General features: G+C 35.0%; 1 protein-coding gene across 12 annotated transcripts in view; it reads right to left on the reverse strand.

Moving 5' to 3' along the window:
- COP1 (COP1 E3 ubiquitin ligase) overlaps positions 1–24,735 on the reverse strand; it is a 277,450-nt gene that overhangs the window by 89,207 nt on the left and 163,508 nt on the right. For all 12 annotated transcript variants that reach the window (XR_007458723.1, XM_049634009.1, XM_049634006.1 and 9 more), the window contains 3 exons: positions 22,219–22,327; positions 21,761–21,842; positions 5,520–5,636 (listed from right to left, as the gene is read on the reverse strand). Coding sequence is in view for 11 of the 12 variants with exons in the window: in XM_049634009.1 (XP_049489966.1) it covers positions 5,520–5,636; positions 21,761–21,842; positions 22,219–22,327 (308 nt within the window). In the remaining variant the exon portion in view is untranslated. The remainder of the gene's footprint in view (positions 1–5,519; positions 5,637–21,760; positions 21,843–22,218; positions 22,328–24,735) is intronic.

The raw sequence follows: 24,735 nt of genomic DNA on the forward strand, positions 1-24,735 counted from the left end.
TGTTTTCTAGTAATACAAGCTTTTAAGATTAAAAGCATGTTTCAATCAGTAAAAACTACATTAAAGGCACTGAAAAAGTAAGGACTGCTGGATTCATTAACGCGTTGCTCAGATACTAAACACCTATTTCAAAGCCAGAAAAAGTAACTCCTTACAGTCATAGGAAACTGCATTGTGCTGGATAGAGCCAATGACATCGGCATCTATTCCCACCATCTTTTTTAAGCCTATGGAGGATGGAATGTTATAACTACATTGCCCAGACCCTCTTGTAGTTGTGCTTCCAGATGTGAATTAGTTTCCAGCACTGGGATGCACTTATGTAAGATCTGAAAGGTAGCAAGTCAGTGATCATTCTGCTTTGGATATTTCTGTTGCAATGAGCATCACTGTAAATATGTGAAGGTTTTCTGATATAATATTACAATATCCAGTCTCCAGCTTTTATTAGTTACACTGAAAGATTTCTGATCCCTTGATTATAGCAATGGCATAACATTCATGAACTCAAAAGATTCTGATCTCGATTGGATGAGAAAAAAAGAACAGCTCTCCCGGTCTCCCAATAAGAGGCTTAGCCTACAGATCTCTAACCCTTCCAACAAGTAAGTTTAGTTAACAACATTAAGAACAGTGGAAATATATGGTATTCTGGCGTGAACCATCTCTCATACACACACACACACACACACACACACACCTTGAAATAAACTGACAAATATTAAACTAGACCTACCAAAAAGAAAAAAGAGAGAAGACACAAATGACCAGTTAGAAATCAAAGAAGGGACATTACTACAGAATTACAGAAATTAAACTACAGAAATGAAAAGGACTATAAGAGAACATTATGAACACCTTTATCACAACAAATTAGAAAAACTGAACATACAAATTCCTAGAAACACAACTACCAAAAATGACTTCAAGAAGAAAGAGAAAAAGAGAAACTCTAAATAAACTCATAAGAAGAAATTAAATTAGGAATTTAAAATATTCTCATGGAGTCTAAGTCCAGATGGTTTCACTGATAAATTTCATCAAATATTTAAAGAAAAAATAATACCAAAGCTTTACAAACTTATTCAGTAAACAAAGAAACACTTCCCAACTCATTCTATAAGGCCAACAGTTCTTCGCTATTAAAGCCACAAAACATCACAAGAAAGTTACAAATATCCAAAAAACACTTAAAATATTAGCAAGCTCAATCCTGCAACATATAAAAAGGATTTTACACTACAGCTATGAGAGATTTTTTTCCCAGGAATGGAAGGGTGGTTTAACATTCAAGACAAAAATAACAATAATGAACTATTACATATTATTAAATTAAGGACATAAACTACAAGATCATCTCAGTAGACAGAGAAAAAACATTTGACAAAATCTAAAACTCATTCATAATAAACACTCTTAGCAAACTAGGAATAGAAAACTAATCAACTTGATAAAGGGTATCTACAAAAATCTCCCAGCAAATATCATACCTAATTGTGACAGACTGAATACTTTCCTATAAGGTAAGGAAGTCCTTCTGCCACTTCCATTCAACATTGTACATGAGCTTGAAGCTCATGCAAATAAGCAAAAAGACATTAACATAGTAAAGGAAAAAATAAAATTACTTTAATCCATAGATAGCATGAATCCCAAATGTAGAAAATCCCAAAAAATCCACAATAAAACTAAGAGAAAAAAATACAAAAGAGCAGCACAATTGCAGGATGCAAGATCAATATGCAAAAATTAATTGTATTTCTGTGCTCTAGCAACAAACAAAATTTAAAAATAAAATTAAGAAAATTCCATTCACAATATATTTAAAGTAATAAAATACTGTATGTTAACTGGAATTTAAATAAAAATGTTGAAAAAAGTATCAAAAAAATAAAAGTAATAACATACTCGGGAATAAATTTAATAAGACAAGTTCAAGACTTGTATACCAGGAATTATAAAACAATAATTAAAATGGTTAAGAAAAAACACAGCGAATTATATACCAATTTCTGATTGCATGTGTAAAAATACCAGCAATAAATGCAGCAATATGCCAAAAGAATTCCACATTATGCTCAAGCAAGTTTTATTCTAGAAATACAAATATAATCCAATATCAGAAAACGTAAATGCATCATCCATTACATCAACAAATTAAACCATATGAGTATATCAACTGTGACTAAAAAAGCACTTGATAAAATACTAAGTTGTTGCCAAGAAACAGTAAAATGAATTATCTGAATTTAATAAAGATTACTTTCCAAAAGTGGATACCCTTAAAAGTAAAAGACTGAAGCCCAGTCAACTAAATGAAATAGAGGAGAAAAGAACTATCACTGTTATCATGTAATACTGCCTTGTAAGAAGAGAATAAAATAAATCATTGAAAAAGAAGAAATACAAATACCATTGTATTTGTATCATTGTATCATTTGGTTACTATCAAGTATAAATGGATAGCTCAAAGACTGTACTAAACAGGTACTAGATTTAATTAAGAAAAATTTAATAGGTGTCTACATATAATACAAATATCCAAATATCAAAAGTTTCTATCTACTCTTAGAAACAGTACTTAAAAATAAGGAATGGAAAAAGTATTTTATTTAAAACAGTAACAAAAAAAATGGGGCGCCTGGGTGGTTCCACCAGTTAAGCGTCTGACTTTGGCTCAGGTCATGATTTCACAGTTCGTGAGTTCAAGCCCCGCATCAGGCTCTGCACTAACAGCTCAGAGCCTGAAGCCTGCTTCAGATTCTGTGTCTCCCTCTCTCCCTGCCCCTCCCCTGCTCACATTCTCTCTCTCTCAAAAACAAATAAACTGTTAAAAAATAAAATAAAAAAACAAAATGGTACCAAAATTATAATATACATAGAAAAAAGTTAACCAGAAAAACCTTAAGCCTAAATGAAATAAACTATAAAATCTCACTGTAGGATAGAAAATAATCCAAACAAACAGAAAAATACCCCTTCTAGCTATGTGGGAAGATATACTATCTTAATAAGGCCAGTGGTTCCAAAATTAACTAGTAAATACAATGTAATTCAGAAGAGAATCCCAAAAGAATTTTTCTAGAATTGGAAAAATATAAATCTTAAAGCATACATGGAAAATTAAATGCAAAAATTAAGTAAGAACTACATGAAATTTTAAAACAGTAGGAGCAAACTGCCTGCCAGATAGCAAAGCATTTTTAAAAGCAGGTTTCCCTAATACAGGTATGCTGTTTCTAAGGGGCACACGCACCACAACCTGTATAGCAGTGCTATCAACAACAGCCAAAGTATGGAAAGAGCACAAATGTCCATCGATGGATGAATGGATAAAGAAGATGTGGTGTGTACACACATGAACGCACGCACGCAATGGAGTATTACTCGGCAATCAAAAAGAATGAAATCTTGCCATTTGCAACTATGTGGATGGAACTGGAGGGTAGTATGCTAAGTGAAATTAGTCAGAGAAAGACAAATACCATATGACTGCACTCATGAGGAATTTAAGATACAAAACAGATGAGCATAAAAGAAAGGAAGCAAAAAAATATATAACAGGGAAGGGGACAAAACATAAGAGACTCTTAAAGAGAAAAAACAGTTGCTGGACGGGTTGTGGGAGGAGGGTGGGCTAAATGGGTAAGGGGCATTAAGGAATCTACTCCTAAAATCATTGTTGCACTATATGCTAACTAACTTGGATGTGAATGAATGAATGTAGGTTTCCCTAGGAACACCTGGTTGGCTCAGTGAGAAGAGCATGCAATCCTTCATCTCAAGGTTGTGAGTTTGATCCCACATTGGGTGTAGAGACCACTTAAATAAATAAACTTTAAAAAATAAAATAAAATAATAGGGACACCTGGGTGGCTCAGTTGGCTAAGCGTCCAAATCTGGCTCAGGTCATGATCTTGTGGTTCATGAGTTCGAGCCCCACGTCAGGCTCTGTGCTGACAGCTCTGAGCCTGGAGCCTGCTTCAGATTCTGTGTCTCCCTCTCTCTCTGCCCTCCCCCTACTCACACTCTGTCTCTCTCTCCCCCCTCCTCTCTCTCTCTCAAGAATAAATAAAAATTTTTAAAAAAGGGGGGGAGGGGGATACCACTTTCTCTTTAAAAAAAAAAATAACTAATTAATTAAATAAAATAATAAAATAAGGTAGGTTTCCCTTTACCAGGAAGGAAAACATTTGAAAATGTTCATATCTGGCATCTGAACATACTAAATATTGATAAAAACTTCTAGTCATAAATTATGGCCAATGGTTAATGTATATATAAAATACAAGATAACAGTAAAACTGTTTTCAATAAATGCATGATAAAATATTAAAAATGAAAATAACAATTATTGAGTACCATCTTGTAAGAGCTTTACATATACCGTCTTCCTTTCATAATCCCCATAAGATAGGACTATCTCCATTTTAAGTCCAAGAGACTTGGGGAGATGAGTTAACCAACTTGCATAATCAGTGGTAGAAAAAGGATTTAACAAGGAAAATTCTGCATGCTAATAGAGAATTCTACCTACATATATGTGTTAGACCATAACTTACTAGAATCTAATAATGAAATTATGTCAGTATATAAGTGAATAAATAATAAGTGGAAATAAGGAAAAGGTATCATAAATAAGATTTAAATTGTGCTTTTCTTTTTTTTAAAGGGTGATTCTGTGTTCATGATATGGTGCTAAGCTCATCTTTGTTAAAAAAAAAAAACTGAGATTATCGATTAAAAAAATCAAGATTTCCTAATGCAGAAGTTAAATTATAGGTGTTTTGTTTTAGCAAATATTTAAGGGGGAGGCAGATACAAAAGACAAAGGAGTAAGGCAATGATTTATCTTCCAATCCATTACACTTCTGAAAATGAAAAGAAGGCACTAATATTAATTATAACAGTATAAGTATAAACTAGGGCTGGCAAAGCCAGACAGTTGGACACCCTAGCTAAGAAAAAGATGTTATCAAAAAATTCTTTGCTATGATATTAACAACTAACATGCTTTTGAGTACTTCCTGTGTTACCATGCATTCAATGATACAAGATTTTATCTTATTCACTATCCCTATATGGGTGCTTTGTGCACAGTACTATATACGTGTGTGCATGCGTGTGTGTGTATGTATACACACAAAATTGTTGAATGAATAGATTTCCTTTAATTAAAAATGGATTCCTGTGTCTATACAATATAACTTAATCATTTAAACATCATTATGACCTAAGTTTGTGAATAAGCATTAGTTCATGCATACAAAGACTTAGAGGAACAAAAAGAATCAACAAACCCAACTTTATGTATTAAACGTGGGTGACAGAATACTGAAATTAAAGCACAGCAATAAATGAGTAATGATGGCACAATGCATACTTCTAACTTAGAGTTTAATAACAAAAACAAAATTTAAACATATAAGGAAAGTTATTCATTTTAAAATACAGTCTTTTATACTAGCCACAATACTCAACCAACATCAAAAGAAGATAAAACTGCTCTAATTTCTTACCTGCACAGCCGAAAGCCAAATGGTATCTAGAAGAGGGGCTGAATTTAACACAGCACACGTTAGCCTTCGCCTCAATGCTTGCAACTGAGTTGTCTAGGTTGGTAGACCATAGCTTCACTAAGAGTAAAGGACAAATAAAAATAAAAATAATTAAACAATGCATTAGCAAGTGCTTCTATAAGCTAAAAAGTTAGCTTATTTCTACAGTTGCCTTTTCATACTATTCCAAAGCATTTTAGTTTATGAGGACCAATACTGTTTAAACTGCATGACTGCATAATAGAACAATATACGGAAACCGAGAGCATAGTTTCAAAGTCAGAAAACAACAGAAAACCAGTGTATGCTGAGAGGTAACATGATCCCATATCTAAGGCATAAAAGACAGGGGTAAAACAAGCAATATGGAGATACATGTGTATTTGTTTTAGTATTCTCTAAACAGTGTGTGTGTGGGGGGGGGGGGGGGGGTACTTGGTTGACTCACTGGGTAGAGCATGTGACTCCTGATGTCAGGGTTGTGAGTTCAAGCCCCACCTTGGGCATGGAGCCTACTTTAAAAAAAATGGTGTGTGTGTGTGTGTGTTTCTCAAAAGTGTCACAGGTTGGAAGAGGAGTCATATAGTCACCCACTCCTACACACACACACACACACACACACACACACAGTCATATATGTATTACATATATCAGAATACAAATGCCATTTAAACTACCTAGAAGCAGTTCTTATTTTATCTTTCAAGTGAGAATTCCATGATTTAGGGGCACCTGGGTGGCTCAATTGGTTAAGCGTCTCACTCTTGATTTCGGCTCAGGTCAAGATCTCATGGTCATGGGATTGAGCCCCGAGTTGGGCTCTGTGCTGAGTGTGGAGCCTACATGGGATTCTTCCTCTCCCTCTCTACCCCTCACTCACTCATGCTTCCTTTCAAATAAACATTAAAAAAAAAAAAAAAGAATTTCATGATTTTTCAATTTTATATAGGAACTCAGTTACATGATATAAGTATGTTTAAAGTAATGTTACTAAATTATTTAGCTAAACTTTAAATATTTGTTTCAATATTTGATATTCAGTCTATTCCAATGGTATATACTGAGATTTATCATGATTAAGGAATGGCAAGCTGACTAATTAGAGCAAGTCAGATCTGAAAGCAGAAACAGAAAGGTGAGCTGTTGTCTTGTAAGGTACCAGAGCATCTATCATTATCATATCATATCATATTTTATTTATTTACAAAAGAGAGAGAAAGAAAGGGCACATATGCAGGTGAGCAGGGGAGGGGCAGAGGGAAAGTAAGAGAGAGGCTCCATGCCCAGTACAAAGCCTGAAAGGGGGCTTAATCATGACCATGAGGATCATGACCTGAGCCAAAATCAAGAGCCAGATGCACAACTGACTGAGCCACCCAGGTGCCCTCATCATATTGTTTTTAAACAAAAATGTCTTCATAGACAATAGAATACACAAAGAAAATAGATTTTCAAAATAAGGTTACAATACTGGTTGCACATTACAACTCATAATAAACATTAATGATAACAACAAAAATCTTCCTATCCATCTTTTCAGTGGGCACCAATGTCCCATCATCTTGAACAATACCCAGTTAGGGTCCAGGTATTGTTGTGTCTTAAAATTTTTTAGGTTTATTTACTTATTTATTTTGAGAGAGGGAGGGAGGGAGGGAGGGAGGGAGGGAAACCCAAGCAGGCTCCAAACTGTCAGTGCAGAGCCCAACACAGGGCTCGAACCCACAAACCATAAGATCATGACCTGAGCCAACACTAAGAGTTAATCACTTAACTGACTGAGCCACCCACGCACCCCATTAGGTATTGTTGTTTTTTTTTATAAGCTCGTTGGGTGACTCCAGTGTACATTTAGGGATGAAAACTAGTATTAGGATAGAGTAGAACTTTAGAATCTTTTTTAAATATTTTATTTCATTTTTGAGAGAGAGAGTGAGCATGAGCAGGGGAGAGGGACAGAGGGAAGGAGAGGGGGAGGGGGAGGAAGGGAGGGAGGGGAGAGAGAGAGAAAGAAAGAGAGAGAGAGAGAGAGAGAGAGAGAGACAAAGACACTCCCAAGCAGACTCCACACTTAGCAAGGAGCCAGATGCGGGGCTTGAACCCACCACCCTGGGATCATGACCTGAGCCAAAATCAAGAGTTAGATGCTTAACTGACTAGCCACCCAGATGCCTCTAAAATCCATTCAGGAATGCTAATATGGTAATAGGAGTAAAAAAAAAAAAAAAGGTAAAAAATGGTACTTCCTAAGAATAGAGATTTTCTCTGTGTGAATAGATAATTTACTTCTTATGAGTGGAATTCCATAGAGCATTTCTTAATATGTGGACTCTCAGAATAAAAATTAACCATTAAAAAGTTATTTACACCCTAATGAATTTATTAGCCCTCTAAGAGAAAAATAAGACACACAATATTGAAATAAAAGAGTAAGAGTTTTAAATAGTAATACTTTATTTCTTTCATGTTATTTTCTAATAGGAATCAGGTGCTATTTCAATTAATATATAACTGTCCAGGCAATTAAGATACACAATTCTGAGATAAAATGGCTAGCTGAATGTAAAAGTCTACAAGTCAAATATAGCATTTATAGGTTAGAATATCCAGTGGTAGAACTGTACCTTAACAACGTAGCACACGGAAGTTAATCTACAACAAATATTCATGGAGCACCTACTGTTCCCATAATCCCACTTATACTAAATCACTAAACCCTTTATAAACAAAGGTTACAGATCAGTGTTTTATGAGAATTAAATATAAGTAAGTATAATGAGCTAGAACAAAATGACATTTAAATTAGAAAGTCTCTTTTTATTTTATGGTAATTTTCTGAATGACGTAATCATTAACATTTTAAAAGTAAGTCACAATGACAACAGCCAAACTATGGAGAGAGCCCAAATACCCATCAACTGAAAAACAGATAAAGAAAATGTGGTATATATGAAATGGAATATTACTCAGCCATCAAAAAGAATGAAATCTTGCCATTTGCAATGACTTGGATGGAGCTAGAATGTATTATGTTAAGTGAAGTAAGTCATTCGGAGAAAGACAAATACAATATGATTGCATTTATAGGCGGAATTTAAGAAACAAAACAACATATGAAGGGCGAGGGAAGAAAAGCGGGAAACAAACCACAAGACGCTCTTAATGATGACAGTTGACAGAGGGAGGTGAATGGGAGATGGGCTAGATGGATGATGGGTATTAATTAAGGAGGGCACTTGTGATGCGCACTTCGCATTGTATGTAAGTGATGAATCACCTAATTCCTGAGACCAATATTGCACTGTTATATTAACTAATTAAAATTTAAATCAATCAATCAATAAGTCACAATGGTAAACATAATTACAATTTCAGTATGAAAGATATTAGAATCCAATATAACTAAGCTATAACAATAACTAAGGCTTAAAATAAAGATATAGTGAATATTTATAGCTTAGAAAAGGAAAATAAAAAATGATACATTTTATTTTATTACTGATTATTAAGCAATACAGGTACTATGAGTTAAACTGTGTTCCCCAAAAAGATATGTTGTATTCATAACCCCGGGTACCTCTGAATGTCACTTAATTTGTAAATAAGGTCTTTGCAGATGTAATCAAGTTAAAATGAGGTTATATTGGATTCGGATGGACCCTAAATCCAATGAATGATACCTTCATAAGAAGAAGGAGATTGGATAGACAGGTACAAAGTACAAAAGGCCATGTATCAAGGAAGGCAAAAACTGGATGCAGCCACAATTCAAGAAATGGAAATGGAAGGACTGCTACCAGCCACCAGAAGCTAGGAAGACAGCGAGGAAGGAGTCTTCCCCAGAGCCTTCAGAGGGAGCATGGCCTTGCCAACACCTTCATTTCTGGGCTTCTAGCCTCCAGTAAGGTGAGAGAATAAATTTCTGTTGTGCAAGTCAGCCATTTTGTGATACGCAGTATTAGGAGTTCTAGAAAACTACTAGAACAGATAAGATGAAACAGTATTAAAATTAACCCAGTATTCCTAAAATGGCATCATAGATTAAAAAGTAAAATAGTAGAAAGTGTAGAAGAAATCAACAAAAGGTTTGGAAGAAAATGTCTAAAACAAATGTAAATGAGATGGTCCTCAAAATAAACAGACAGCATGTAAATCAATAATAATAAGCCTCCTGTGGGGCGCCTGGGTGGCTCAGTTGGTTGAACTGCTGACTTCAGCTCAGGTCATGATCTCATGGCTCGTGAGTTCAAGCCCCACGTCAGGCTCTGTGCTGACAGCTCAGAGCCTGGAGCCTGCTTCAGATTCTGTGTCTCCCTCTCTCTCTCTGCCCCTCCCCGCTCACATTCTGTCTCTCCCTGTCTCTCAAAAATAAATAAATATTTAAAAAATAATAATAAAATAATAAGCCTCCTGTTACTTTCTCCTTAAGAGAATGATAGTAAAAATTTCATTTAACATCAAAACTTAAAACTTCAACATTTAGTGTGAAAACTTTGTAAGAAAAAGTAAAAGTGAATTTAAAAGAAAATTCCATCCCCAAGGTGAAGAACTAATTAAGGAAATTAAAACAAACACACTTCACTTATGTATATATAGTCTTCTTTGAACTTCCTTAAAACATCAAAATAGTGACTGCCAGAACAACCGTGTTGCAACGTAGGAGGCTAAAAATAAAAACAAACTTGTTCTGAATACTACCTAGCTGGCTTTAGGAAGTGAACTTGTTACTTAAACCTATATATTTTATTACAAGTTTGATTAAAGTTAAGAAGTAAAGCTTTTTCTAAGTATCATCTGAATCTTAAATCCCATTAAAAAATACTCAATTTTTAAAAATCCAACTACCCTAGAAGATCAGTATAGTTTATCATCTATTAATTTTTAAAATAAGAGTTAAACAGTCTCCAAGTACTTTTGTTCAAAATTATTTTTCCAAAACTAGAATACGTTGAGTATCTATAATAATGTCAACACCAATTCCAATATGTAGGATTTATGTTTCAGAGCTTCTCTGCATGTCTATTTGCACCAAAACTTCTAAAAAGGAATTCGTGAAGAAGAGGAGGAGGAGGAGGAGGAGGAGAAAACAGGCACCGGTGGGTGTTTGACACAGTAAAAAAAAAAAAAAAAAAAAAAAAGCCTGTCTTCGGTGCAACTATGAATACATTTGATATCCCCTACTCTTGAACCACTTCTGAGCCACTGTTTACTTACTACAGAAAACACAATGAGCAAAAAGGGATGGTGCTGTTTCACCAAACACTACAGAAAACCTGAGGGACATATGCACTATATTATAAATCTATTTAAAAATATAAAAGACTAGACACAAAGATGTGTACTTTGCCAATACTGATTTACCAAAGACAAGTTTTTCTTTTCAACTTGATCAAATAGAAAAACAGGCTTTGTTATATTAGTTACCTATTGGTGTTGTACAGCCAACTGCCCCAGTACTCAGCAACTTACAACAGCAAAATTTGTTGTTACACAGTTTCTGATTGTCAGGAATCTCTGAGCAGCTCAGCTGAGTGGTTTCTGCTCAGAGTCTCCAGGATAAGAGGTCTCCATGCAGCTGAACTCGAGGATCCGCTTTCAAGCTCAGTCCCTCAACATGGCTCTTGGCATGTGATTCAGTTCCCCATAATATGGGCTTGTGACAATACTGCTAGAGTCTCCTCATGGACCCAAATGAAGATAAAGGCTAAATGTTTTATATGAACTAATTTCAGAAGTGACATACCACTGGGTGGCTCAGCCAGTTGAGTGTCTGACTTGATTTTGGCTCAGGTCATGATCTCACGGCTCACGGGCTGAAGCCCCAAGTCGGGCTCTGCGCTCACAGCAGGCTCACGCAGCCTGCTGGGGATTCTCTCTCCCTCTCTGCCCCTCCCCTGCTCTTTTGCACTGTCCTGCGCATAGTCTCCTTCACCCCTCAAAAATAAATAAAGTAACTTAAAAAAAAAAAAAGTGATAATATACCTTCACTTCTGTGGTACTTTACCAATCACACAGAATGGAATGGGGAGGAAGGGAATTACACAAGCACGGGGGTGCCAGGACAGAAGGTCACTGGGCCATTTGGGATGCTAACATAAGCCTTTGAACTTCGTTTAGATAAAGGAGATATTCCACTTAGTAAAGTTATAACTTTTAGAAAAGGTAACTACCTAAAGTTATAAGACAGATAATACTATTTATGATAATGCTATTTACTATGTTGCAGTTATATTTTTTAGTCCTTTGATAAAAAAAGTATTTCATTTAGTATGAGTTAACTGAAATTATTTTTTTAATTTGTCAAGATTTCAAATTCATCACTTTCACATTAACGTATGCAGGTATGAAAATCTGGAATAAATAAGAACCTGTAAATAGTGCTGTTACTCTTCAAATTCATATTTGGGGATAAAAAAAAAACTTTAAAGAATGTGTTAATTCTAATTCAGTAAGATAACTCATTGCAAATGATTCTTAGTTTATGTATTTAAAAAGAAAAACATATTTCTCCTAAATAACTTAAAATTAGTTCATAACATTCTTTTCTGATTAACTTGCTACACAGCAAAACTGCATCTATAAGCCTACTACATTCATGTTTAACATTAACTTGTTTAACATACAAGTATGTGCATATGTATTTGAAAGTAAACTACTTTAAAAATACACAGCATTAAATAAGTAACAGCATGAATACAAAAAATATCATTTATAAGGACTCAATATTTATGGTTTGAAAAAATAATATCCATTAACAAATGGATATTACTAAATACAAAATATATAAAATGTTAAAAAGTATAAAACATTTAAAATGCTAATAATAAATAAATGTGTTAAATACATTAAAGGAATTTAAAGTATTCTTACTATAATCACAAAGGCAGTATCTTACAAGCAATAAAAAAAATCACCAAACAAAGAGTGATAAATACATTTACACACCACTAAATATTTTGAGATGGGCGTAATGCATTTGGGACTTTTAGTACCAACCAAGGCAGAGTAAGCCCACTGTAGCCAATTTCTCTCACTGTGAGTTTACTCAGAGGACAATATCAAAAACAAAAAGGAAATGTCTGAGGAATCTGAAAAGTAAGGAAAAACAGTCATTATGGAAAGGAAATTCAAAATTTAAAAGAAGTAACCAAAACAGGAGTGAGAGTACCATTTCTTTTCTCCCATGCAAGCCAAAGCCAGAACTCAATCAGCAAAAACTGAGGAAAATCCCTGTGTTTCTGACCATAAGATTGGTAAAAGGCATTTCTGCAAGTCACAGGGTTGAGAGTAATCTTTATTTTTTCTTTTGTTTTATTCTTGTTCTCTCTCAACTTTTCCCCATGGTGGGCTTCCATCACAGAGCTACAGCAGTATGGCAGGCTAATATTCCTACACAAACTCCATTTCTGTGGTCATAAAAAGGAGTAACTCATCTGTAGAGAAACCCCAACTTTCTTGGTAAAGCCTCAGTAAAAAAGGGAGACAAAGAGTGTGGGAGGAACCTGGAAAGGAAAGCACTGGAGAAGATCCCACATTCTGTGTATGAACAGGCCTAAGTCTTATATGTGCAAGATGGACACAAAGCCTTGTGCATTGAACTACAACTGAAAAGACAACTCAATTTCCAGATTAACCCCTGAATGGCGTATGCATGAAACAAACCAACGCAGCACAGCAGAGGTTTGAAAACCACCCTGGCAATTCAACTATCACTCATACAGAAAGCAAGATGGAATCTAAACCGCCGATCACCTACCTAAACAAAACGAAACAAAAAATATTCTCCAGATAATCTGAACAGAACCCAGAGTCTTACAAAATATAATATTCAAAATGCCCAAGATACAACCCATCAATTTCTCGGTACAAATCCAGGAAAATGTGAAAACTTTTCAAATGAACATATCATCAACAAAAACCAATTGTAAAATCTAGATGTTGGAATTAGGCAACAGATTTTAAAGCAACTACTGTAACTGTGCTCCATGGGGGTAAAAGGTAAATACATTTAAAATTAATAGAGACAGAAATACTGAGTATAAATACAGGAACTATAAAATAAGAATCAAATGAAAATTTTAGGAAAAATACAGTAACCTGCATAAGTCACTGAACTCAATCAGTATCAAACTGAAGATAAAAGGATAAGAATCCAAAAGAACACAGAAACTACTTAATGTAAAGAAGAGAAAAGATATTGATATCAAAAGAACAGAGTCAAGGGGACCTGTAAGACAAAATGAGAAGGTCTAACATATAATTGGAATCTCAGAGGAAAGGAAAAAGAGATTACTGCTTTGATGAATACCTAACAAAATAGATTCAGAAGAATAAAAAAGGGATTCAGGGATAAAAAGCAACATTATATACTGAGAAAAGGGTCAATTCACCAAGACAACAATTATAAATGCTTAAGACCCTAACAATACCACTTCAAAAAAATCAAAACAAACAAAAAACAGAGGCAAAACAATAGTCTTCCATAACCAAAAGTAGAAATAAAATCATATTTCAACATTCTTTTTTTTTAGTATTTTTATTTATTTTTAATATTTTTAATGTTTATTTATTTTTGACAGAGAGAGGGAAAGACAGAGAATGAGTGGCTGAGGGGCAGATAGAGAGGGAGACACGGAACTAGAAGTAGGTTCCAGGCTCTGAGCTGTCAGCACAGAGGTGGACACGGGGGCTTGAACCTATGAACTGTGAGATCACGACCTGAGCTGACATGGAACGCTTAACCAACTGAGCCACCCAGGAATCCCTAAATATTTTTACTTATTTTTAAGAGAGAGTGCAAGCAGGGGTGGGTAGAGAGAGAAGGGGTCAGAGGATCCAAAGTAGGCTCTGCGCTCACAGCAGCGAGACCGATGTGGGGCCCAAATCCACAAACCGTGAGATCATGACCCGAGCTAAAGTCACACACTCAACCAACTGAGCCACCCGGGTGCCCCCCAGATTTCAACATTCCTAATAATCAATAGAACAAGGAGACAAAACACACACACAGAGCAAAAATATAGAAAACAAACAAAAAAAAAAAAAACCAAAAACAAACTATCAAGTTTGATCTAAATGACACTCACAGAACACTCCAATGGAAACTACAGAATCTTTTCAATGCACCTGGATATTTACCAAGGCAAATCATATTCTAGACCATAAAAGAAATCATAACAAATCTAAAAGAATTAAACTTAGGGGTGTCTGGGTGGCTCAGTTAAGCGTCTGACTTCAGCTCAGGTCATGATCTCACAGTTTGTGGGTTCGAGCCGTGCATCAGGCTCTGTGCTGACAGCTCAGAGCCCGGAGCCTGCTTCGGATTCTGTGTCTCCCTCTCTCTTTCTGCCCCTCCCCAGCTTGCACTCTGTCTCCTTCTCTCTCAAAAACACTAAATAATACATTAAAAAAAAAAAAAAAGAAAGAAAAGAAAGTAATATAAAATATATTCTCTTACTAGAATTAAGCTATAAATCAAAAACCGAAAGATTTCTGAAAACTTTAAGCAAAGTTGGGAATGTCAAAACACATTTAAAAATAATTCTTAGCTAAACACGAGAACACAAAAGAAATCAGATGTACTTTTAAGAGTGAATGAACAAGTAGATACATTATATGAAAATTTGAGGGATCAGCTGAAGTGGTGCTTAAAGGGAAATATATACCAGAAAATATTTATATTAGAAAAGATACAAGACTCAAATCAGTGACATAAATCTCAACCTTGACAAAACTGTAAAAAAGGAAATCCCACTCAAAGCAAATTTTAAAAGGTAATGAAGAAAAGTTAATGAACAAACATTAAAACGAAACTAAAACTAACAAAAGAAAAATCAATAAAATCAAAAGTTAGATATTTGAAAAAGATTATTAAAATTGATACACTTAATGCCACACTGACCTAAATACATAAACAATGGATCAGAGAGAGAACACAAAATACCAGTTCCAGAAAGATATAAACTACCAAAGCTCATTCAAGAAGAAATAGATGAACTGAATAGTCCTACATCCAGTAAAGAATTAAATTCTTATGTCACAGGGATAAAAGCTATACCACAGGGGACATAGTCAATGGGACTGTAATAGCACCGTACAAGTGACAGTAGCTACCTTTGTGGTGAGCACAACATAACATAAAGATGTTGAACCACCATGTTGTACACCTGAAACTAATGGAACATGGTGTGTCAACTACACCTCAATTACAAAAAAATAAATTCTTAGTTAAAACCTTCAAACAAAGAAAACTGCAGGCCCAGTAAGCCTCAACGACAAATTATATGGAAGATTTATGAACCAAACAACAGTAATTCTAAATAATCACTTCCGTCTCTACCTCCCACAAAACAAGAGAAATCATTTTACGAGGCCACCATTATCCTGACACAAAAGCCACAACAAAATTTATAAGAATAGAAAAATAAAGGCCAATACCCCCTCATGAATATAGATGCAAAAATATTTTTAAAAAATTAATTCAGCAAATCAAACATAGCAATACAGAAAGGAGATAATACATCATGGCCAAAATGAGGTTTGTCCTGGGAATATAATTCTACTTCAAGATATGAAAATGGATCATTATAGCTCAGGACATTAACAAAAAAAAGAAGAAAAACAATATAATCATCTCAAGAGATAACAGAAAAATCATGATAAAATTCAACATCCTTTCACGATAAATATTCCTGGCAAACAGGGAAGAGAATTTCCTTAACCTGAAAAAACATGTCCAATAAAAGCCTAACCCTAAAAATATCCTATTTATGTTGAAAGACTATAAGCATTCCCCACAAGATCAGGACAAGGCAAGTATGTTTGCTGTCACCACTGTATACACCATCATTCTGCAAATTCTTGCAAGTACAACAAAACAAGAGAAAGTAGGAAGAAAAGAAAAAGAAAAGAAAAAAAGAAATGGACACACTTTGGAAACAAAAAAGGATTAGTGGCTCTCGTGGGGCAACCAGATCAGGTGGAAGTCAGTGGCACGGGCAGTGAAAGAGTTCACCCAAGACAGAATAAAAATGACAGAGGTGTCTTAAATACACTGCAAGGAAGCAGCAGGCAGGACAGCAAAGGAGAGGCTATCTACCAGAAGGCAGTGGTGGGGGGTTGTAGTTATGGGGGCAGTGAGGAGGTATTAGAACACACAGCATTTTCCTTTTTTGGTAACTGTGCCTGATTGTAAGTAGTCCATTGGTCAATTAGAGCTTATGCCTATTTTGAGGTGGGTTGCCTAATAAGCCTGTTTGCATTCAGCCCAGCAGTCACTGTGGGACCTTTTACATGATACAAGTTTTCCACTGCTCAAGTCTGTTGCCTAAAAGTGGCCTCTACAACTCTGCTGACATGACTGGCCCTCCAGTTTGGAATCTCCAAACATAATCTCTTAAAAATAAAGAGAGACTTTTGGCAAGTTTGTTGAAACAAACAAAAAAAAAATATATATATATATATATTTTTTTAATATATATATATATATTTTTTTTTTAAACGTTTATTTATTTTTGGGACAGAGAGAGACAGAGCATGAACGGGGGAGGGGCAGAGAGAGAGGGAGACACAGAATCCGAAGCAGGCTCCAGGCTCTGAGCCATCAGCCCAGAGCCCGACGCGGGGCTCGAACTCACAGACCGCGAGATCGTGACCTGAGCTGAAGTCAGACGCCTAACTGACTGAGCCACCCAGGCGCCCCCCAAATTTATATTTAAATATCAATTGTTTTTCTACAAACTAGTAAACAATGAATGAATACTAATGTGTTTTAAACATTTTCAATAGCACCAAAACCAAACTATTTAGTTGTAATAATGTGCAGGGTTTGTATGCAGAAAACTATAAAACTGTTAAAAAAAAATTTAAAGCCTAAAATTGGAAAGATAAACCATGTTCATGGAATGAAGTCTCAATATATTAAGATATCAATTTTTCCAAAAATGATCTACAGATTCAATACTATCCTAATCAAAATCTCAACAGGATTTTCCATTGGTACTGGCAAACCTGATTCTAAAACACATATGCAAGAGCAGAAAAAGTAAAGAGCTAAAACCATTTTTTAAAAAAATGGAAGACTACTTGACTTCAAGAGTTTCTATAAAGCTATAAATCAAGACAATGTGTTACAGGAAAAAAAAAAAGAAACAGATCAATATAGAATCTAAAAAATAGACACCCTTCTATCAGAAATGGACAGAACCAGCAGTAAGAAATCAGTAAGGACATAGCTGAATTCAAAACACCATCATTCAAATGAATATAAACGGTATTTACAGGCTATCTAATTAGAATATACATTCTTCTCAAAGTCACATGAGACGTTCAGCAAGACAGACCAAAATGTGGGTTCTGAACATATCTTAACAAATTTAAAAGAGAAATTAAATAATGTATCTCTTAGACCACAATGGAATTAAACTAGAAATCAGTAACAGAGAGATAGCTAGAAAATTCCATAATGCCTAGAGATTAAACAACACACTTTTTTTTTTTAATGTTTATTTATTTTTGAGAGAGCAAGCAAGCAGGGGAGGGGCAGAGAGAGACGGGTACAGAGGATCTGAAGTGGGCTCAGCGCACACAGCAGCAAGCCCAACACGGGGCTGGAACTCATGAATCGCCAGATCATGACCTGAGCTGAAGTCAGAAGCCTGACCGAACCACCCAGGCACCCCTAAACAATACATTTCTAAATAACACATAAGTAAGAAATCTCAAAAAAAATTCTCGAATATTTTGAAATAAATGAAAATTAAAATATAACTTATCAAAACTTGTGAGATCCAGCACTCCAATAGGGGCATTTATAATAACATTAAATGCATATATTAGCAAAGAGAAAAGATCTACAATCAATAATCCAAGCTTCCATCTTAGGAAACTAGAAAAAGAAGTGCAAATTAAAACCAAAGAAAGCAGAAGAAAAGAAATAATAAAATAAAATTCACCCTAAAATTCATACGGGATCTTCGTTGACCCTAAAAAGCTAAAACAATCCTGAAACAGAAGAAGACAGATGGAGGACTCACGCTTCCTCATTTCAAACGAAGCTACAGTCATCAAAACAGTATGGTAGAAAAAACAGACCAACCAACAGAAAAGACTCTAGAAATAAACCCCTGAAGATATGATCAAATGATTTTTGACCTTTTGAAAGGTGCCAAGACCTTTCAATGAGGGAAGGACAATCTTTTCAACAAGTGGTACTAGGAAAAATGGATTTCCGCATGTAAATGAATGAAGTCAGACGCTTACTTTTCACCATACACAAAAGTCACCTCAAAATGGATCAAACACATGTAAGAACAAAAATTATAAAACTCTCAGAAGAAAACAAAGGGCAAGATCTTCATTACATTTGGCAATGACTCACTGGATATGACATCAAAGGCATGGGCAACATAAAGAAAATTAGACAATTTGGACTTCATCAACATGAAAAACTTCTGTGCATCAAAGCACACTATGAACAAGTCACATATCTTATGAGGGATTAATATCCAGACTATCCAGGGGCGCCTGGGTGGTTCGGTTGGTTAACCTCACCTCAGGTCATGATCTCACGGTTCGTGAACTTGAGCCCCCATGTTAGGCACTGTGCTGGCGATGCAGAACCTGCTTAGGATTCTCTCTCACCCTCTCTCTGCCCCTCCCCACACCGTGCCCACAGGCACTCTCTCTCTTGTCTCTGCCTCTCTCTCTCCCTCTCTCTCTCAAAATAATCAAACAGTTTTAGAATATATATCCAGACTATCCAGAGAACACCTACAATTCAACAGCAAAAAAAAAAAAAATAATAATAATTTAAAAATTGGCATAGATCTTGAATAAACATTTCTCCAAAGAAGATATACAAATGGCCAATAAGCACATGAAAAGACACTCAACATCACTATGATTAGGGCAATGCAAAGCAAAACCACAATAAGATACCCCTTCACACCATTAAAATCATTACCAGGAAGGAAGGAAATAACAGGTGTTGGTGAGGATATGGAGAAACTGAAACAGTTAGGCACTGCTGGTGGAAATGTAAAATGGTGCAGCCACTATGGAAAACAGAATGATGTTTCCTCAAAAAATTAAACATGTAAGTACCATATCCAGAAAGTCCAGTTCTGAGTATATACCCAGAAGAACTAAAAACAGGACATAAAAAGATAGTTTGTCACTCACGTTCATAGCAGCATTATTCATAATAGCCCAAAAGGTAGAAGTAACCCAAATGTATGTCTACAGATGATGAATGGATAAACAAAATGTGATACATTCATAGAATACATTATAATTCAGCCTTGTAAAAGAAATTCTGCCATTTGCAACTACGTGGATGGAACTAGAGGCTATTATGCTAATTGAAATTAGTCAGAGAAAGACAAGTATCATAGGACGTCACTCATATGAAGAATTTAAGATACAAAACAGAAGAACATAAGATACAAAACAGAAGGGAAGCAAAAATAATATAAAAACAAGGAGGGGGACAAAACATAAGAGACTCTTAAATACAGGGAACAAATTAAGGGTTGCTGGAGGGGTTACAGGAAGGGGGTTGGGCTAAATGGGTAAGGGGCATTAAGGAGGACACTTGTTGCGATGAGCACAGGGTGTTATACATAGGGCATGAATCACTGGAATCTATTCCTGAAATCACTGTTGCACTATATGTTAACTAACTTGGATGTAAATTAAAAAAATAATTAATTAATACATTAATTTAATTTAAAAAAATTCTGATACATGCTACAACATATATGAACCTTAAAGACTTTATGCTAAGTGAAATAAGCCAGTCACAAACAAATACTGCATGATTCCACTCATACGAGGTAGTTACGAGTAGTCAAATCGATAGAGACACAAAGCAGAAAGGTGACTGCCAGGGGCTAGGTAAAGGGGAAATGAGAAGCTATGTTTCATGGGTAGAAAGTGTCAGTTTTGACGATATGAAAAAAGTTCTATGGACTAAGGGCAGTGAAGACTGCAACATCATGAATGTACTTAATGCCACTAAACAGTACTTAAAAACAGTTAAAATGCTTCATTTCATGTTACATATATTTTAAAACAATTTAACATGAATAAATAGCTTTAAAAATCCTTTCCTACTTAAATTGTTTCCATTGAAACAATTCCAGAGAAAGACTCTGACCAGTCAAGACCTTTGAATAAATATTACTCTTCAGTACTAAAATACAAGTATTCAACTCAATAAAGGCTATCCTCAGTATACTATTAAAAAGTACATTTAGGGGTGCCTGGGTGGCTCAGTCGCTTGAGTGTCCAACATCGGCTCAGGTCATGATCTCGCGGTTCATGAGTTTGAGTCCCGTGTCGGGCTCTGTGCTGATGGCTCGAAGCCTGGAGCCTTCTTCAGATTGTGTGTCCCTCCTCCACTCATGCTTGCTTGCTCTCTCTCTCTCTCGCTCTCTCTCTCTCTCTCTCTCTCTCTCTCTCTCTCTCTCTCAAAATAACCATTAAAAAGGGTAAACAACTTGCTACTTTTTGATCTTTTGGGGGGAAATCCAGATATGTTCATTTCCCTTTTACAAAATAGGGCATGCACTATCATTATGAAATAAACTTTTCAACACTAGAGTTATCTCTGCTAGTCTATAAGTTACATGCAAAAAAGGAGGGCAAAAAAATTAAGGCTATTAACTATAAAGTTAAAGAAATCTGTTAACAGGGCTTTAGAAATCTAATGGTGAGAAGAACCAGGCCAAAACAAAACAGTATGGACAACTGAAAAAATGAATAGTAAATATGGATATATAAGAAAAAACAGAAGAGGTCAATTAAATTTGCAGGGGAAAAAAATGAAGAACTCTTGCCTTGAAATATGATAAACTTCACTAAAAGACTTTAGCATACACTAGAAATTTAATATCATTTAAAACAGAGACAGGTCTAAATATTTCATCAAAAAAAGTTGACTTGATGGTATATATAAAGGAATTGGTTATAAAAATGTCACCATGTGACATGAATCCAGAAAAAATTATTATAATGAAGATACAGTATATTCATTTTTCTTTCACTCCAAAAGATAGATTTTTGTGCTTAGATTAGTTTTAGAATAATAATCACAAAGGACTGCCACAAGTTTTAATAAATATCTGTATCTCTGCCAGTAAAAGGAATTAAGTTGGGTATAAGGAAGTGAGGAAAAGTAGGAGAGGAGATTCAGATTGTACCTTTTGCATCATCAGAACCTGAAGCCAAGAGTTTAGGATCCATCAAATTAAAGTCAACACTCCAACACCTTTTCTCATGTTCCTGGATACAGAAGGAAGACAAAGCAGTCTCAGACAGAACATAGATGGTAAAATAAAGCAAAAAGCTTGATACCAATTTATTGCTCTGGTGGGAGGGAGAGAAAACAGGCTATGAAAACAAATGAGATGCAAAGTAGTTCCCAAACTTTTTACATATACATATTTTATTGCTTTTGGAAATTTATTTGACACATTCTATAAATGTAAAACAAGTCTGAAGAGATGCTTCAGAAAAGCATTATTTGGTATCATATAGTTATTTTTAAAAGTCTAAATTAGTGGCTAAAATTTGTAACTATAAAGCATATAAACCCCTACAATTATTAAGAAAGTAAAAATGTGGTTCTTAAAACAAGTAAACTAGTATCCTTATTTACCTGATAGACCTTTGACCTCTGTCCTGTGAATCCATCCCATAGGATGACAGTGCCTTCATAATCACTGCTGGCTAACAGATTCTTATGGTAACTACTCCAACTGATACAGCTGAAAGAAAGAAAGATAGTTAAGCCTCACTTCATGTAAAAGTAAGTAACAATGAATACAAAGAATGTCGATGTGTTCAGAAAAGATTGGAACCCTTTTTAAATGGTCTACATGACTTCATAATCCTTAATCTGCCAACAACATATTTGGGAAAAAATATATCAAATAACTCCCACGTTATTCTACTGAACTACCAAGTAACAACCCTTACCACTATTCACACTGTTCACTAGCCAAAAGATGGACATAAGCCTACAGCTGCCACTGGCCATCTTTCATACATGAGTAAAGCAGATCTATGAGTGAAAACAGAAAGCCAACAGGGCACAAAGCATGCCACAGCTGAAAGACAGAGACTTAATCAAATTGTACAGGCCCCTGTATCAAGTTGTGCTGAATCAGATACACTAATAAACTAATTTGAATTGGGTTTCTGTACTCACATCCAAAAACAAACAAACAAACAAAAAATCTTCATATACGCTTATGACTGAAATTCCAATTGAAAGAATTTAAGTTAGAATTAAGCTTTTAACATTTACAGTTTCAGCTATTCTCAAGTGCTCCAAAACTGAGAACGCATCTAAAAATGTATGCTTTTGGTGAGACACATATGTGAATGAAGCATATGATAAAGCTAATGTATATTAAGGAAAAAGCCACTTAGAAAGCAATTAACCTAGATGATCTCAAAGCACATGAAAATAACAAAGTCTTTTGCTCTCTACTGGCTACGTTCATGCTAAATTTTAGAAACTGTTAACAGTTCATTTGCATGTTTACATATACTTACTAGATTTCTGGGAGAAATTACGTGGCAAGTTAAAAGGGCTAAATTTTAGAGTTCGATAAACCTGAGCTCAAATTCTAGCTGTGCCGCTTCACAGTTGTGGTTTGGGGTAGTTTATCACCTTCCAAACCCGTTTGCTCCAAACTGGCTTCGGGTGTGCTGACACACTGACCCTTTCAGTCTTTAGCTCATAGCTTCCAGATTTGAACGGCTTCTTCCATTTACTCCAACATCCCATAAAGTATTGCCATATTTTTACATACGTAACTGACTCAGGTAAAATAGGTATAAGGATAATTGGAAAATGTTCAAAGTTCTAAATAAATATATTATTAGATGCATTCCTTGTATTATTTGATTTTAAGCCAGTGCCTGAGAATCACTTAGGAAGCTTGTTTAAAAAAGGTAAACCCTCTAATCCACCTTTTCATTACAGTGACATTTCTTAGGAATCTTGATAATGGCCAAGTAGTATGCTAAGTGCACTGTGTCGATTTATTTAAAATATAATCCTATGAAACAGGTATTACTATTGTGGCCTCCGTTTCATAAATAAGTGGCACGACATGGTGAAGAAACTACCTGCTTGAATCCTTTCTCCTCCAGAGACTAGCTGTGTGACCTTATGCAAGTTAATTAACCTTTCTGTACTTCAGCTTCCTTGTACATAAGATGGGGCAATATCTCATAGTTAAGTCTACTTAAGATAAATCATTTAGGACAATGCTTGCCACATAAGAACTCAATAAAGTTATGTCTTATTCATGCTATTTTCTTTCCACTTAGGATAAAATAACTATAATAGATTCTCGATGACGAGCGCCACTGATGAATTAGCAGGCTCACAAACTATCAGTCTATCATTTTTAGGAATGAATTAGGAAATGAAAAGGAAAGCTATAACAAATACATTACATAAATACTGTAATACTTGCTATATTATTAACACTATTAAAATGAGCATATATACTATATACACACACATACTACATATGTGTGTAAAGTAGGTGAATTCAGGTAAAATAGGTATAATTAGAAAATGTTCAAAGTTCTAAATAAATTTATTATTAGACAGTTTCCGTGTATCATTCCATTTTAAGCCAGTGCCTATGAGAACGGTTTAGGAAGCTTGTTTAAAAAATGCAGATTCTAAGATTCCTTTGAGATTCTGGGGGGGCAGATCCGAAGTAATTCCCAGTTCCTGCATTTTTAACAGTACTCCAGGTTTGAAAAGCTCTCATTATGAACTCTAACCCTTATTGTATGAAACTTAAATATAAGGCCCTCAATGAAAAGCAGCAGAATATTCTTATGAAAAAGAAAAAACTCTTAAAACTATAAACAGTTAAAATATTTAGAGACATGTGCATTGCTAGGGGAAAAAAAAGTCCTGACTTTCAGACACTATTCATAGGCTATCGTAATCCTTTATTCAACACCCCATGGAAAGCCATTTACGACAAAGATTTTTATTTGATTAAGTGAAACAAAAAGGACTTTCATTGGTCAAACAGGAAAACACTGACTACTAACCCCTACAGGGTAAAAGCAACCGATAACTTTAAAACAGATTCTGAAGTCTCCTCTGTATACAATTCCAATGTTTTTTATAACTGAA

This window comes from Panthera uncia, chromosome F1, assembly GCF_023721935.1.
Source record: "Panthera uncia isolate 11264 chromosome F1, Puncia_PCG_1.0, whole genome shotgun sequence".
Classification (NCBI taxonomy): domain Eukaryota; kingdom Metazoa; phylum Chordata; class Mammalia; order Carnivora; family Felidae; genus Panthera; species Panthera uncia.